The sequence below is a fragment of the Peromyscus maniculatus genome, chromosome 16 (assembly GCF_049852395.1).
Source record: "Peromyscus maniculatus bairdii isolate BWxNUB_F1_BW_parent chromosome 16, HU_Pman_BW_mat_3.1, whole genome shotgun sequence".
NCBI classification, from domain to species: Eukaryota; Metazoa; Chordata; class Mammalia; order Rodentia; family Cricetidae; genus Peromyscus; species Peromyscus maniculatus.
Genome location: NC_134867.1, coordinates 13,032,858 through 13,049,973, shown reverse-complemented (window position 1 = coordinate 13,049,973; position 17,116 = coordinate 13,032,858). Strand labels below are relative to the sequence as shown.

General features: G+C 45.1%; 1 protein-coding gene across 8 annotated transcripts in view; it reads right to left on the bottom strand.

Moving 5' to 3' along the window:
• Positions 1-17,116, bottom strand: part of Afg1l (AFG1 like ATPase) — a 189,122-nt gene that overhangs the window by 52,503 nt on the left and 119,503 nt on the right. For 7 of the 8 annotated variants that reach the window (XM_076552378.1, XM_076552379.1, XM_076552380.1 and 4 more), the window contains one exon: positions 3,990-4,072. The exons of the other annotated variant lie outside the window; for it this stretch is intronic. In XM_076552378.1, the coding sequence (XP_076408493.1) occupies positions 3,990-4,072 (83 nt within the window). The remainder of the gene's footprint in view (positions 1-3,989; positions 4,073-17,116) is intronic. 8 annotated transcript variants of the gene reach the window in all.

Sequence of the window (17,116 nt, the reverse complement as noted above, 5' to 3'; positions counted from 1 at the left end):
AGATGGCTCAGGGGTGAAGCACTTGCTCTCAAAGCTGACAACCTGATTTGATCCCCAGAACCCACACAGGGAAAAGAGAGCCGACTCCCACAAGCTGCCTCTGACCTCCACACGTATGCCATGGGATGCATGTATGAATGCATGAAAGTGTGTGTATAAATACACACGCACACATACAAGAAAATAAATAAATGTAATTAAGTTTAAAAATAAAATAAATGGTACTGGTATAAAAACCGACATACGGACCAATGGAATTGAATTGAAGACCCTGACATTAATCCATGCACATATGAACACTTGGATTTTGACAAAGGAGCCAAAACTATACAATGGAACAAAGAAAGTATCTTCAACAAATGGTGCTGGCATAACTGGATGACAATATGTAAAAGATTACAAATACATCCATATCTGTCACCATGCACAAAACTCAAGTCCAAGTGGATCAAAGACCTGAACATAAATCCAGTTACACTAAACTTAATAGAAAAGAAAGTAGGAAGCACTCTTGAACGCATTGGCACCGGAGACCATTTCCTAAATAAAACACCAACAGCACAGACCCTGAGCACAACAATTAATAAATGGGACCTCTCGAAATTGAGAAGCTTTTGCAGGGCAAAAGACACAGTCAATAAGACAAAAAGACAGCCAACAGAATGGGAAAAGATCTTCACCAACCCCACATCTGACAGAGGATTGATCTCCACAGTATATAAAGAACTCAAGAAACTAGACATTAAAATACTGAACAGTCCAATTAAAAAATGGGCTAAAGAGCTAAACAGAGAATTCACAAAACAAGAACTACAAATGGCTGAAAGACATTTAAAGAAATGCTCAGCATCCTTAATCATCAGAGAAATGCAAATCAAAACGACTCTGAGATACCACCTTACACCTGTCAGAATGGCTACGATCAAAAACACCAATGACAGCCAATGTTGGAGAGGATGTGGAGCAAAGGGAACACTCCTCCACTGTTGGTGGGAATGTAAACTTGTACAACCACTGTGGAAATCAGTATGGCGGTTTCTCAGAAAATTAGGAATCGAATTACCTCAAGACCCAGCCATCCCACTCTTGGGCATATACCCAAGGAATGCTGATTCATACCATAAAGATACATGCTCAGCTACGTTCATAGCAGCACTATTTGTAATAGCCAGAACCTGGAAACAACCTAGATGCCCATCAACTGAAGAATGGATGGAAAAAATGTGGTACATATACACAATGGAGTACTACTCAGCAGGGAAAAACAACGAAAGCATGAAATTTGCAGGCAAATGGATGGAACTAGAAAAAATCATCCTGAGTGAGGTAACCCAAACCCAGAAGGACAGTCATGGTATGTACTCACTCATAAGTGGATTCTAGATATAAAATAAAGAATAATCAGACCACAACCCATAGAACCATAGAGGCTATATATATAGCATGGAGGTCCCTAGGACGACTGTGGCTTGTAATAAATTTCGGTTTTACTCAACTATTGAAAAAAAATAGCCAAATGAATGGGAACACATGAACTATGAACCAAAGGCTGAGGGGCCCCCAGCTGGATCAGACCCTCTGAATAGGTGAGACAGTTGATTGGCTTGATCAGTTTGGGAGGCAACTAGGCAGTGGGACCAAGTCCTGTGCTCATTGCATGAGTTGGCTGTTTGAAACATGGAGCTTATGCAGGGACACTTGGCTCAGTCTGGGAGGAAGGGGCTGGACCTGCCTGGACTGAGTCTACCAGGTTGATCGCAGTCCTCGGGGGAGGATTTGCCCTGGAAGAGGTGGGAATGAGGGTTTGGCTGGGGGGAAGGGGGGGGGTGGGAGGGGGCAGAACAGGGGAACCCATGGCTGATATGTAGAACTCAATGGTATTGTAAAATAAAATAAAATAAAATAAAACAAAAAAAACCAAAAAAATAAAAATAAAAAATAAAATAAAATCACCTGGTTTGTCAGGAAGAGCACTGGGTACCCCAGGGTAAGATCAAAGAGAGAAAAATGTCTATGTTCTCAGCAAAAGCAGCTTCTTCCCCACAAGAAACCCCACTAAGACTGTCAGTGCCATACGGAGCCTTCATGATGCAGGTATGTGCGTGCAACTGTGTGCCTTCATGCATGCGTGCGTGCGTGCGTGCATGTGTGTGTGTGTGTGTGCGCATGTGTGTAAACCAACCAGAGGTCAATGTCTGGTGACTTCCTCAATCACTGCTCTCTTCCATGTTTTTGAGATAGGGTCTCTCACTGAACCTAGAACTTTAGATTTGCCGACACTGGCTGGCCAGTGAGCATAGAGAGAGCCTTGTCTCCACCTCCCCAGCACTGGGTTAATAGATGCATGCAGCTTTTGGAACCCAGGTCCTCATGCCCGCACAGTGAGCTGACTGACCCATGTCCCAGTCCGCTTTCTTTATTTAAGAAAGTCCTAAGAAGCCTGGTGGTAGCCGGGCGGTGGTGGCGCACGCCTTTAATCCCAGCACTCGGGAGGCAGAGCCAGGCGGATCTCTGTGAGTTCAAGGCCAGCCTGGGCTACCAAGTGAGTTCCAGGAAAGGCGCAAAGCTACACAGAGAAACCCTGTCTCGAAAAACCAAAAAAAAAAAAAAAAAAAAAAAAAGAAGCCTGGTGGTGATGCATGCCTTCAATCAGAGGCAGGAGGATCTCTGTGAGTTAGAAGCCAGCAAATTCCCAGACAGCCAGGGATGTCACACAGAGAAACCCTGTCTCAAAAAAGAAAGAAAAGAAAGGAAGGAAGAAATTCCTCACTAAGAAATATTTTAATTCTTCCATATTAGTGTATTTCGCCTAAAAACAGTGAATTAGAACTGCCTCCTTTGAAAAAAGGAAAAAAGAAATAACTATTTATTGATAATACCACACATCTGAAACAACAAGAACTAGGTAAAAACATGTCAGGAAGGTTAGGAATGTCAGGAAAACAAAGGACCCAGGAAACGTCAAGAAAAAGGGAACTGGGAAGAAAGCGTCCGTATGAAAGCGGACAATGGTGTTAGGAGAATTGTTTTAAATTATGAAGTACTTTAAAGACTGAGTACTTAAGGGTGGATAAGACGCTTCTGTAACAATCTCAGAATCTGAATATAAGTGCAACAGTCCCTTTGGTGTGTTGTAAAGTACGCAATTTTAATTATGTGATTTTCCTGGCTAATTTCTGCTTCAAAAACAGTAAGTACTTCTGCTTACAAGGCGGCAAAGACAAGAAGTTTTCTCAGCCTCTCATATGCACATTGTCATCAAAATTTAAATTACCAGAAACATGCCTTTTAGTTACATTACAATTAGGCCTGTGAGGTGGTCCCCGAGATCCCCCATCACTGCCGGCAGATACTGAACAGCAGTTGCGTCTCTAAAGCACTTTTTCCTTCCCGGGGTTCTCACGAGTGACATTTTCAAACAAACTGTATTTGTTTGCTCAGCCTTAACTCATGTGCTGGCTACATCTATTATTAAAAATTGCTCCCACTCAGGAGGCTCTTTGAAAAGACTTCAGGATATACCCTGTTGTATTTGCATACGGGTGCATTTTGCATGGGCTCTGCATGAGAGTGAGTCAACAACGGTAAATACAGACAGATTGTCTGACAAAATACAGCAACAATTGGAGGGGACGGAGATGGAACACTTGTCAGAAGATGTCCACAATAATTAATTCCTTCAGCACACTGAAGATACTCTCTTAATATCACAGCCTCTTTTGAGGGGCTCATTACTTCCTAACCATCTGTCATCTCCTCCCCAAAAACCTAATTAGGGTTTCACCCAATCACACATTAGAAATAATGCAAATATGGATGGCTAAGACAGTATAGAGAAGAAGTTAACATCATAGCATTTTGTTTAAAAATTATGAAATTCAGAATTAGCCTTTCAGATTCTAATAAAGTATTTATTTTCTTAATCTTTTCCTGATAAGTTATTAAATCATAAGCTTGGACAATTAAACACACACACAGAAAACACTTACAGGTAGTAGAGTTTCCCTGCAGGAATGAGTTCCCTTTTCCGATAATCTATCCCAGAATCTAGCTGGACCGTATTGCAATATTCCTATAATACAGACATAGAAAACATATTTTAAAACAAGGAATAGATTCGACTTAAGACCCACTCCATGAGATGGAGCCCAACAACCAGAGACAAGACACCCTGAAGCCTGGAGTAAAACCAAATCCTGCCGGTCTATAATAATAAAAATAAAAATAAATAATAAATGCAAGAGTGACGAAACTACCCTAACGACATTCTGCTGTACTCATAGATCATTGCCCTATTCGGCCATCATCAGAGAGGCTTCCTCAGAGGGCAGGTGGAACCAGACGCAGAGACCCACAGACAGCATTACAGAGAGAGACGGGGAGAGAGACAGAGAACCCTGCAGAAGAGGAGGTGGAAAGAAGGCAGGTAAGAGCCAGGAGCATGGAGGACAGCAGGAGAACAAGGCCCTCCGAATCAGCTGAGCGAGGCTCACAGGAACTCAGAGCCCGAGGCGGCAGCAGTCATGGGGCCGTGCAGTCTGCACAGATCCTCCGTATATACTACAGCTTCCAGTCAGTGTTTTACCGGGCTCCCGAGTGTGTGTGTGTGTGTGTGTGTGTGTGTGTGTGTGTGTGTGTGTGTGTGTGTGTGTGAACTGACTCTTGTGCTGCTCTTGGGCTCATTCCTTCCCTTCTGTTGGTTTCCCTTGTCCAACTTCAAAGGGATGTTTTTTTGTTTTATATTAGTATGCTTTATTTTGTTATGGTTTTTGTTAAAAAATAAAGTAATAAATGCTTTGGAGAAATGGCTCTGACAATCAACCAACAAAACAAACGAACAAAAAAAAATGGAATGACTTGGAATTATAACCTTTCTGCATATATGTGTGTATGTGTATGTGTGTGTGTATAATTCCTGAGATGTTTCAATGAGGTTATATGAGCTTAGAAGAAAACAATTTAACTCATGTAAGATTCATAAAACTGAAGTTGCAATATTAAATATATATAAAGCCAATAAAATAATAATTTAATTAAAAGTAAGTTTTGCATTATGTTTTCCTGAAACTGCCAAAACTGTACTGCCAGTAAATTTCCCCAAGTACCTGCATTTGAGTTTCTGCTGATCTCTTAAACTAGCCGATTTTCAGCCAGCCAGTCATGGAGGGGGCGAGTGGTGGAGGAAGACAGGAGGATCTCTGTGAGTTCTAGGACAGCCAGGGCTACACAGAGAAACCTTGTCTCGAAAAACAAACAACAAAACAATAGCCAATTCCCACAACTGTGGAACAAGAAGGTGGAAGCCTGGGTCAGGCGTCTGTGGTGACATTTAAAGCCAGGTGACCACACTACAGTGACGCCTTCTGCAGAGCCACCTTCATTTCCAAAGACTGCCACTGCTCGGCCCTAGCTCTCCTCTGGTCATCGCGTCTGCAGCACCCTCTCCTGCTCCAGATGCCTCTGCCTGCATCATCCTGCATCACTAATCAATCCTTTCTTCACCTAATAATGCTGTTCTCACCCTCCAGGCTGCATACGTACATGTAAATCACACACACACACACACACACACACACACACACACACACACACTCCAAACACACACACATACACACACACATATGTACATGCACACACACACACTCACTCCAAACACACACACAAACACACACACACACACACACACGTACATGCACATACACACACATATGTACATGCACACACACACACACTCACTCCAAACACACACACACACACACACACACACACACACACACACACACACTCCAAATACCTTTTTACAAAAACTCATGAACTTTGCAACACCAACCTGTGTTAGTTGGTGCTTTGTGGGATGGAGGGAACATGTGTATGTATATATACAAACATACATATTCATTGAGCAGGATTTTTAGGACATGTCAAGAAACATTTACAGGATGTCCTTTTAGTTTGTATTCAAAATGAAAACTGCTTTATAAAATTGGTGATGAAACGTTATATCTTGGGGCTGGAGAGATGGCTCAGTGGTTAAGAGCACTGGCTGCTCTTCCAGAGGTCCTGAGTTCAATTCCCAGCACCCACATGGTGGCTCACAACCATCTGTAATGAGACCTGGTGCCCTCTTCTGGTGTGCAGGCATACATGAAGATAGAGCACTGGTATACAAAAATTAATAAATCTTTTTTTTTTAAAAAGAAAAAAGTTATATCCTTAAAACTTTACTGTTTGTATTAATAAAAATTGAATCTCTCAAATCTCTGAGGCCAAGATAGTGAGGATGGGTGGTACTTCCAAAACAGCTCAAACATCTCTCTATCCTAACGTTCTTAGAAAGTGGTGCTGATATGTCAGCCAATAGGACGCAGGGCCCATAATCTGTGCTTGAATCTTACTACATAAGATGGATGGAAATACTGGGCATGGTGGTGCATGCTTATCCTCCCAGCACTCGGGAGGCTGAGGCAGGAGAAGTTCTTGCATTTAAGAACAATCTGGGCTCAAAGACAGAGCCTATGGCAAACAAACCCAGAAACATCGGGTCTGGTGACTGAGTGAGATCCTCTCTCAAAATACGAAGCACAAAGAAGGCTAAGGGATAGCTCCGTGATAGAGTGCTCGTCTAGCACACAGGGTCCATGTAGCTCCATGTTAGAATGCTTGTCTAGCACACAGGGTCCATGTAGCTCTGTGATAGAGTGCTTGTCTAGCACACAGGGTCCATGTAGCTCCGTGATAGAGTGCTTGTCTAACACACAGGGGCCATGTAGCTCCGTGATAGAGTGCTTGTCTAGCACACAGGGTCCATGTAGCTCCGTGATAGAGTGCTTGTCTAGCACACAGGGTCCATGTAGCTCTGTGATAGAGTGCTTGTCTAGCACACAGGGTCCATGTAGCTCTGTGATAGAGTGCTTGTCTAGCACACAGGGTCCATGTAGCTCTGTGATAGAGTGCTTGTCTAGTACACAGGGTCCATGTAGCTCTGTGATAGAGTGCTTGTCTAGCACACAGGGTCCATGTAGCTCTGTGATAGAGTGCTTGTCTAACACGCAGGGGCCATGTAGCTCTGTGATAGAGTGCTTGTCTAGCACACAGGGTCCATGTAGCTCTGTGATAGAGTGCTTGTCTAGCATGCTGGGGCTCTACTCAACCTCTAGTACCAGAAAGAAAAAAAGGCAGCTTCTTAGTTGGTGGTTGGAATATTTCTTCTGATACTTTGAAGTGCCAGGTAAGTATCTAACTGCCAATAGGCCACTGTGCCACAAGAAAACCTCAACTTTCCATACAAAGACCCTGACAAGGTTCTGCAATAACATGCACAATGTATCAACCAGTGTCCGGCTGTTCCAGCCACAGCCACTCACCATGGTCCTGAGGAAGCTAGACCCCCACCTGAGCCCACAGGAGGAGAGGCTGTAAGAAGGAATTGTTCTAAGCCTGCACATGTTACAGACATTGGCTGTTCACCAGAACATAGCATCTGGGCACACTTCAGCAGAAGCATCCTTCTAAGGTTTACTGCTATCTGGACACACAGGGCTCCTTCTCAGTGACCCAGGGCAGATGACTGCCCACAGGGGCAACAAGAACCCATTGTCCCTTGGGGCTGGAGAGATGGCTCAGAGGTTAAGAGCACTGGCTGCTCTTCCAGAGGTCCTGAGTTCAATTCCCAGCAACCACATGGTGGCTCACAACCATCTACAAAGAGATCCAATGCCTTCTTCTGACATGCAGGCATACATGCAGGCAAAATATTGTATACATAATAAATAAAAACAAACAAATTAATAAATCTTTAAAAAAAAAAAGAACCCATTGTCCCTCCTCCCATGCTACAGATGCTACAGGGTGGGTAGGGCGGGGTGAGCCATGCCCTGGAGATTGGGGGGTTCTTCATGATGGAGGCTTTCTCAGGACACACGACTTTCCGGTGCTAACACCAGGATAGTCTTGGTGATCTCTGACTAATCACCTTGAGAGCAAAGATCCATGGACCCAGAGTAGAGGGCAGGCACATGGACATCACTAGGATTATATGGCTGCCTCTGTAAAATGGTTTCACAAAAGATGAGCGGCTGGATCTCTGGAGGAATCCACACAGCTGAGCCTTGGCAGCACTCATGTGAAGAACGGTCCCTGAACCCAACGACGTCATGGCTTCTCGAATGCCTTCACAGTGACCCAGGTTCATCATCTCAGATCCACTCCCGCCTCACTGTCAGAGTGGGAGCCTGTGACCCTTCACAGCAGAAAGGAGGGTAGCGTTGCCCAGACACACCTTCCCACTCTCGCCTTGCTTTGTGTGACCTGTTCAAAATAAAAATAAAAGCCGTACTCATCCACCGCTTGCCCGTCTCTGCACTCTTCCACTTTGAGTACTGTGGAAAGAGAGTTGCCCTCCTCTTCTCCCCTCCTGTGATAGGGAGGGCTCAGTCACCAGCTCCAAGGAAGGAAACGCACAGTTAAAGGACCGGTCCTCCTCCGTGCCCCGAGGAAGCCCGTCCTGGACTGGGGGCGAGGCAGCCATTCATCTCTCCCTCTACGGCAGAACTGTCTGCCCACTGTGATGCATTTGCCAGGGTCTGGGGCTCTTTTCAACACACTTTATCCTCTGTGACCCAATATTCCTAATTCAGTTATAATTTCTTCTCCTTTTCTCTCTCTCTCTCTTTCTTTAATTTTTTTCTATTAAAAATAAGGCTAAAGGAAGTTATACAAGCTTCAATTTTCCCTTCTGGGTAACTAACTTCTCAAACACGCAAGTGATTAAGCCGCAGCAAATGATTGCATTTCTGCTTCCTGTAATCACCACCGGGAACACCTAATCAGCAGCTCAGAACTGTAACCAAAGCCCTGCGAGGTGAGCTCTTAATTGTCTGCCAAAGACTAACTCCCAGTTTATATTTTTAGAGAAAAATAAACGTCAATTTTTCAGATTGTTTGCACTTCCCCAGCCCAGAGTCTTCAGAGCGCTTTGCAAAGAGGTGAAAGCTATACTATCCCAAGTTGAGGACAGACCCAAAGTCTGGTCTAGGAGAACCCCTAATTTCTGGGTCCCATTACAAGACCCGTGACCTCCTAACAACACTGGCATCATGCATAAGCACCATACCAATCAGCCTCCAAGGGAAATTTATTTCCAAATAGCTTGTGTATTTATGTACAAAGGACAAATACAATTAAATAATCTGGAAATGCAATTAGGAAGCTCTGGGGGAGAAAGGGAAAGAGATCACATGCTGCCGACAGTATGAATCAAAGACCTTTGACTTTGGAAAGAAAAATATATGACTAAAGCCGCTGTGCCTCAGCAGCGGGCGTTGTCCTCAGACCTACTGTCCGATTTACAGTAACTCCGACCACGCCCTCGGGGAGAGTGCGACTCGCAAAGTCACTTCCTGTGGCTTCTACTTCCTTCCCAGTTTGATGCTGGGGCCAGAGCTCAGGGGTCCAGCCCTTGCCCAACACATGCCGGGCACTAGGTCCTTCCTGGGACTGAAGAGAAGGGAGGCATTCATTCTTCCCAGGCTCAGCAAAGGAGCAACTCAGGGAGAAAAGATCTGCCTGTACTTCACATACATTATATTTAAAGATCAATAGCTTACTGTAGAAAGACAGAAGGAGAGAGAGAGAGAGAGAGAGAGAGAGAGAGAGAGAGAGTGAGAGAGAGAGAGTGCGGTGTGTGAGAGTGTGTGTGTATGTGTGTGAGAGTGTGTGTGTGTGAGAGAGAGTGTGTGTGTGAGAGTGTGTGTGAGTGTGTGTGAGAGTGTGTGTGTGAGTGTGTGTGTGTGAGTGTGTGTGAGAGTGTGTGTGTGAGAGAGTGTGTGTGTGTGTGTGTGTGTGTGTGTGTGTGTGAGAGAGAGAGAGAGAGAGAGAGAGAGAGAGAGAGAGAGAGAGAGAGAGAGAGAAGGAGGAGGAAACAGCAGCACAAGCTGAGTTCTTGTTACCCAGGTGACTGTTAAATAGAAAGTTGAGGGATGAAAATCATCAGAGCTTTGGTTGGTTTTGCCCATTAGTAAGTTTAAAAAAAAAAAAAAAGAACGAGATTGTCCTGTTCCAGAAAATAAAATATCTTAATAACTAAGACCTATTGCTTAATTCTTCTTGAAACTTTATCTTCTATCTTTTTTCACTAAAAACTGTGATCCATTTTCACTAAACACACACACACACACACACACACACACACACACACACACACACACACCTGCAGCACTATTTAAATGCATAAAAGTAGAGGTAGGCCAAGCATGGTGGTGTACGCCTTTAATCCCAGTACTCAGAAGCAGAGGAGGCAGAGCTCTGAGCTCCAGGCCAGCAGGGTCTACAGAGTGAGTTCCAGGCCAGCCAGGGCTGCACAGTGAGATTTTTGTCTCCAAAAACAAAGCTAATTTTCAGCCAGGCATTGTGGTGCACTCATTTAATCCCAGCACTCCAGAGGCAGAGGCAGACTGATCTCTGTGAGTTCCAGGCCAGCCTGGTCTACAGAGCGAGTTCCAGGACAGCCAAGGCTACACAAAGAACCCTGTCTCAAAAAAAAAACTAAATAAATAAATAAAATAACTTTTCTATTCCATTTTTTAAAGGTCTGCTAATAACTTACAAGCTTTATGTTTTTCCTAGACATAAAGAAACAATGGAGGGCTGGAGATATGATACCTCAGTGGTTAATAGTACTGGCTGCTCTTAAAGAGGGTTGGATCCCCACCCAGCACCCACTTGGTGACTCACAAGTGTCTGTAACTCCAGTTCCAGGGGATCTGAAGCCCTCTTCTGGCCTTTGAGGGCCCTAGGCACATGGGTGGGACACAGACTTAAAAGCAGACAAAACACCCAGCTAGTGTGGCTTTATGTATGTATGTATTTATTTACTTTTGGTTAATTTCCGGTTTCTTAAGAGGGTCTCCTGTAGCCCAGGCTGACCTCTAAGGCACCATGTAATGAAGATGATCGTGAGTCCTGATCCTCCTGCCTCTGCCTCCCACAACTGGGATCATAGGCACACACCACTGAGCACAGCTTGCTCTACTGCTGATGGACAGCTGAGGCTTCCAGTTATTTACCTTTTACCAATAATGTAGCAACAAACATTCTTCCATGTGGTTTCTGCTGTGGTGTGTTCATGCTTTTGTTGAGTATCCCCACAACAGGGATTGTTTGACCAGAGAAAGAATATGTTTCACTTCAACGGACACCAGCAGCCTTCTGAGGTGGCTGTCCTGATCTACACTCACCACAGTGGTATGTGAACACCTCTACTTATCTGCTGCTGGTATGTAGAATTACAATTAAACCTGCCTGTTTGTTTATTTCAGAATCCCACTATGTAGCTTGGGATAGCCCTGAACTCATTACCTAGCCCACACTGGCTCAAGTTGGTGATCCACCTGTCTCAGCTTCCTACGTGCAGGGATTACAGGCATGTACTGCCCAGTGGCTTACTATTGATTTTGGGGTGTGTGTGTGTGTGTGTGTGTGTGTGTGTGTGTGTGTGTACACATGAGTGTGCATGTGAGTGTCAAGGCCTGAAGTCTATGTTTGGTATCCTCCTTAACCACTCTTTTTTTTTTTTTAAAGATTTATTTATTTATTATGTATACAGAAGAGGGCACCAGATCTCATTACAGATGGTTGTGAGCCACCATGTGGTTGCTGGGAATTGAACTCAGCACCTCTGGAAGAACAGTCGGTGCTCTTAACTGCTGATCCATCTCTCCAGCCCCCCACTCTCCACTTTACTTGCTGAGCCCAGAGCTCGCCAATTCGTGTTAGTGTTGCTAACCAGCTTGCTCAGGACCCACTCTGCTTCCCAAGGGTGGGACAGACAGACATCACACCTAGCTGACGTTCACAAGGCTACTGGGCATTCAAACTCAGGTCCTCATGTGCTCACATTTACCCACTGCGCCAGCTCCGCAAGCCCTCACAACTGATGTTTAATATGGACACTGCTTCCTTGGAAGTGCTCTCGTGCATGTGAACTTTGTGACTGTCTTCAGAATGTACAAAGGTGCTTCTTTTTTTTCATATATACGCCACACTGTTTTATATACAAAACGTGCACTTGCAGTTTAACAAGTCCCCACCGAATTCAGCAACAATTTCGGATCTGCTAATAAACAGGAAGGAGCTGGACCTGCAAGGTAATTCCCAGGTGAGTAGGCAGTTAACAATGGTGGGGAGCTTTCGTTTAGACAGCCTGGTAAGTCCAGCTGTTTGCCTCAAGTTACCAGCCATGTTCTTTTCCTCCCAACCACGGGCACATTTTTCCATTTGATAAACTGATTTCCTCTGCCAATTACTTAGCTGTGTAATTTTTCTATCATCCATCCATCCATCCATCCATCCATCCATCCATCCATCCATCCATCCATCCATCCACCCATCCATCCATCCATCTCCCCAGCCATTAAAGGCTAGGCTCGCAACCAAAAATAAGAGTGAGCTTCATTTGCACAAGAAACAAAGCTGTGCACCTAGCATACCCTGTCTCCTAGGTGGTGTCTCCGAAATGGTATTTACCTTAATTCAGGAGACTGCTGTTTTGGCCTAGGATGCTTGAGAAGAATTTCAGGTGAAATGCACTGTTAAAAGTTCTTGGGGGGGGCGGGCCAGGCGGTGGTGGCGCACGCCTTTAATCCCAGCACTCGGGAGGCAGAGCCAGGTGGATCTCTGTGAGTTCGAGGCCAGCCTGGGCTACCAAGTGAGACCCAGGAAAGGCGCAAAGCTACACAGAGAAACCCTGTCTCAAAAAAAAAAAAAAAAAAAAGTTCTTGGGGAAGTTATAAGTGCACATGAAATTCATAGTAGGAAACAGCTGATATATCAAAAGCCAAATAACACCAAATACTCCTTGAGATTTGGGTTCTGCGGTGGTATTCTAATTGTACTGAAATGTGATTTTGATTGTATGTTAATAAATAAAGTTGCCCGGGGGTCAGAGCTATTAGAGCCATAGACAGAGTGTGGCGGTGGTGGCACACGTCTTTAATCCCATAGATCTCTGTGTGTTCAGGGATACAGCCAGCATTGGAGACATATGCCTTTAAGACCTAGGGGGCTGTACATTCAGACAGTGATGAGGCAGTCACGTGTTTGGGTTTACAACCAATGAGAAGGAAGAATGACTTGGAAACGACTAACACACAAGGAAATAGCTCTCTTTTTTGGAAGCTGGGACACCGCAGGAGGAAGGGTGAGATTTTAGCTCTGAGCTCTGACCTCTCGGCTTTCTCTTTTACATTGGTTCTGTGTTTCTTATTTAATAAGATGGTTGGATACATCTACAGGGTTCCTTTGGAAGAATGCCTTGATTTTTCCAGGTATAGCTTTACCATATTCAGCTGAATTCTAACTACAATCCTGCAGTTCGCAACACTATCTATCTATCTATCAATCAATCAATCTATCTATCTATCATCTATCATCTATCTATCTAATCTGTGTAATACAGGGAACTGACTTTTCAATAACCTGTTTCAGAATTCCTCCTCCTTTCTAAAATGAACATACACTTTCAATAGTAACTCTGAATGTTAGTGATCCAAATTCTGTGGAACAACAGACATAGACTAGCAGACGGATTTAAAAAACAGGATCCATCTGGCCTCTGCCTCACCAAAGGGAGACACTACCTTAGGGTAAAATGACGGAACATGGCATTCTAAGTAGTCAGAGCGAGGATACAAACAGACACGCAACACTAATGCCTGGGGAAACAGACCCAAACCAAAACAAGTCAAAAGATAGTTTTAAAAAAACTGCTTGATTAAGATCGCAGAGCAACCCATCAAGAAGACATTACAATTCTAAGCAAACACATGCCAACACCAGTGTACCCAACTTCACAAAACAAATTATACAAGATATAAAGTCACAGACTAACTCCAACACAGCAATAGTGGATCACTTCTGTACTCTATTACCACCAATAGATGGGCCATTCAAACAAAAAATAAACAGAAACATTACAGCTAAGTGGCATCAAAGATCAAAAGGACCTAACAGACATCTATAAAGTATTCCCAGCAAACACTGCAAAATGCAGATTCTTCTCAGGAGCCACGAAGCTTTCTCCAAATTAGATCATATATTAGAACACAAGTCTCAACAATATGGGAAGACGGAAATGACTTCTCAGGGCAGCAGAGAGGGGAGTCCTGGAGCACATTTGGTATGAAAGTGGAAGGGAATTGTGGAGTAGAGGTCTAAGTGGAGAGGGAGGTGAGGAGATGGAGGCTGGAGGGCAGAGCAGGGAGGGCCAATCAAAACTGAAGACGTATGAAGAAGCCATAAGGAAATCATACTCTTGGCAAATAGTTTAATGCAGGTACCCTGTGAGTACATAAAGCTGCTGCCAGAAGTCACGGGCTATTAAATCAAAGTCTCAGTGCCGGGAATCATTGCCATTGCTGCTGGCTGCCCATCAGAACTCGATGGTAAGACCCTATTGCTGAAGACACAACACCCACCCTCTGGTTGCAAGATGTAGAGAAATCAAGCTGGGACTGAGCTGAAAAGTTCCTCCCTGCTGGCTGGCCCTCGGAGTGCTGGGGGGAGGGGTGCTATGCAGGCTGCTGGGAGAGGATCATCTTGGACACCATTACTCACTCCACTGTGGACTCTGCTTGCAACACTGCCAACCAGCCAGGCAAGATGCACCCACTGCACAAGAGTGGCACCTCGGCCCTGGAGGGAATGACCCACTCTACGATTTGATCTGAGTCCTACTCCACATGAGGGAACTCACAACCAGTCCTGTAAACCCAGGCAGAAGGCCATTGGGAGGGACTTCCCAGGCCTCAGTGGGGAAGCTACTGCTGATGTTTTGCTAAATGGACATGATACGCCAATCGAATTTCCTTCTGAACAACTGTTTGTGCCCACAGGTAAGTGATGGGTCAGGGGCAGACAGAGAAGCTTCTTTTTGCAGAGGGCAGTGGTGACTGCAGAGACCCATGCTGGTTAAAGTGCTGAGGAAGAGTGACTGTCCGGGGCTCAGCCGTAAGTAGGACAGCTGTGTCACCTGCTGCAAGGCCCGGGTGACATCGCCAAAAGTGCAGAATGACTGTGAGAGCAAGAGGAAAGGAATACAGCTGTGATGTCTGCATAAGACTGGGGCCACCAACCGATATCCTGCCATGGACTGGGGAGGAGCTCAGGAGACCCCGCCCCTCCCTGGAGGTTTTGACACAGTTCACGGTGGGTGGGACAGGGAACAAAGGCATTTATACTTGAGTGGTGTAGCCACTGGGAAGGTCTCCCGCGCTCCTCTGCACAGCTCCTAATTTTCATGTAAGCAACCCTAATGAAATCCGGTGAGATAGCAAAAAATAAATAAATTCAAAAAATTTAAAAAAAAAAATTAAAAGGGGAGCACGAAAGAAGAGGACTAGCTGGGAGGAGAGAGACTCCGCAGGAGGTGGAGGAAATGGCAGTGGAAATAAGATCCAAACAGAATATATACATGTGTGAGAACGTCATGATGAAACTCGCTATGAATAACTATTATGCATTAACTGAAAAGGAGGTAATGAAATTGGGGAGAGGGGGACACAGGCCAGCACTGAGAAGAGCCAGCCCAAGAGAGGGACCACATGTGCTGCAAGTGTCAGGGCCTTAGAGACAGGCTGTGTTAGCTCATTTTTATCCCAAATCATAACCCAGAGTGCCCTGGGTACAGGCACGGAATGGTGGGGTTCACTGCTCACCCTGCTGAGTGTTGGTCTTGCTTTGGTCCCATCTTTTCTTGCTGTCCTCTAGTTCCTCCCTTTTGGATGGGAATGTTTGCCCTGTGATGTTATCGATCAGGAATATGTAACTTGTCATTTTTAATTGACAAGGACTCACAGCTAGGAGACTCACAGTCTTGAGTCTCAGAAAAGATTTGAACTTTGAACTTTTGAACAATGTCAGATCTGTTAAGACTATGGGGGCATTTGAAATTGGATTGAAGGCATTGTGCATTGTGAGAGGGCTCCATTCCTTTTGGGTCCTGGGTGTGTGGTGTTGTGATTTGAATATGAAGTGTCTCCTCACTCAAAGCAGGAGCCTGAAGACTCATGTTGTAGATGACACAGCTTGCAGCAGATTTTTGAAGGCTGTGGAACCTTTAGAAAGCAGGGTCACTAGGGGTGGGCTTTTGAAAGTTGTGCCTGTCCCTGGTTCAAGCCTTGTTCTGGTCCAACATTGGACTTCCTGGCCAAGATGAACTGAAATCCCTCCAAAACCATGAGCCAAAATCAGGCCTCCATCCCTCAGCTGTTTCTGTCAGACCTGGTCACAGTAACTCCTTGGACATCCTCTTGTTTATGTTTGGATGGAATGACATGCAAAGCATGCTTCTTCTCAGTGGGAGCTGAGGACAGAAAAGCACCAGGGTGTGGAGAACTATCTGAGTGAATAAAGGAGCAGAGTGTGGAGGACAGTGTGTTGGTCAGGCCTGAGCAGTCAAGTACAGAGCTCGATACAGTCACTAGGGAAATGTACAGCGGTTGCAGATGTCCTGAGTCATGAGCTACTGATTAGTATAAAAAGGGATTTCAACAGCTCAAACCACAGGAACCTAGGCTACAGAGCTGGGTTGTGAGCACCACTGAGGTGTCCAAGCATCCAACCTTCTTCCGAAGCAAGAGATTGTTAGGTACGTCACATTTTCAAAGTAGCCAAGTCTCCATTCTTTCCAAAAGGTCAATGCACCAGAGGCTGATAGGAGGGTGTGGCGGTGTATGCATTTAATCCCAGCACTCAGGATGCAGAGGCAGGCAGATCTCTGTGAGTTCAAGGACAGCCTGGTCTACACAGGGACTTTCAGGCCAGCCAAGAGGTGCAGAGGCTGATGGGATAGCTGGTCAAATTCCATGTGCAGCACTGAAACCTTGCAAAAGCAGAAGCGGAGTCAGAACTCTGCAGTGGGACATGCACTTCAGAGACACCACCACCGTCACCACTTTAGAAGGAAGAAAAACATCAGCCTGGAGCAGCCCTGTTGTCTACTACATCAGCCAGGAGCAGCTCTGTGTCTACTGCATCAGCCAGGAGCAGCTCTGTGTCTACTGCATCAGCCAGGAGCAGCTCTGTGTGTCTACTGCATCAGCCAGGAGCAGCTCTGTGTCTA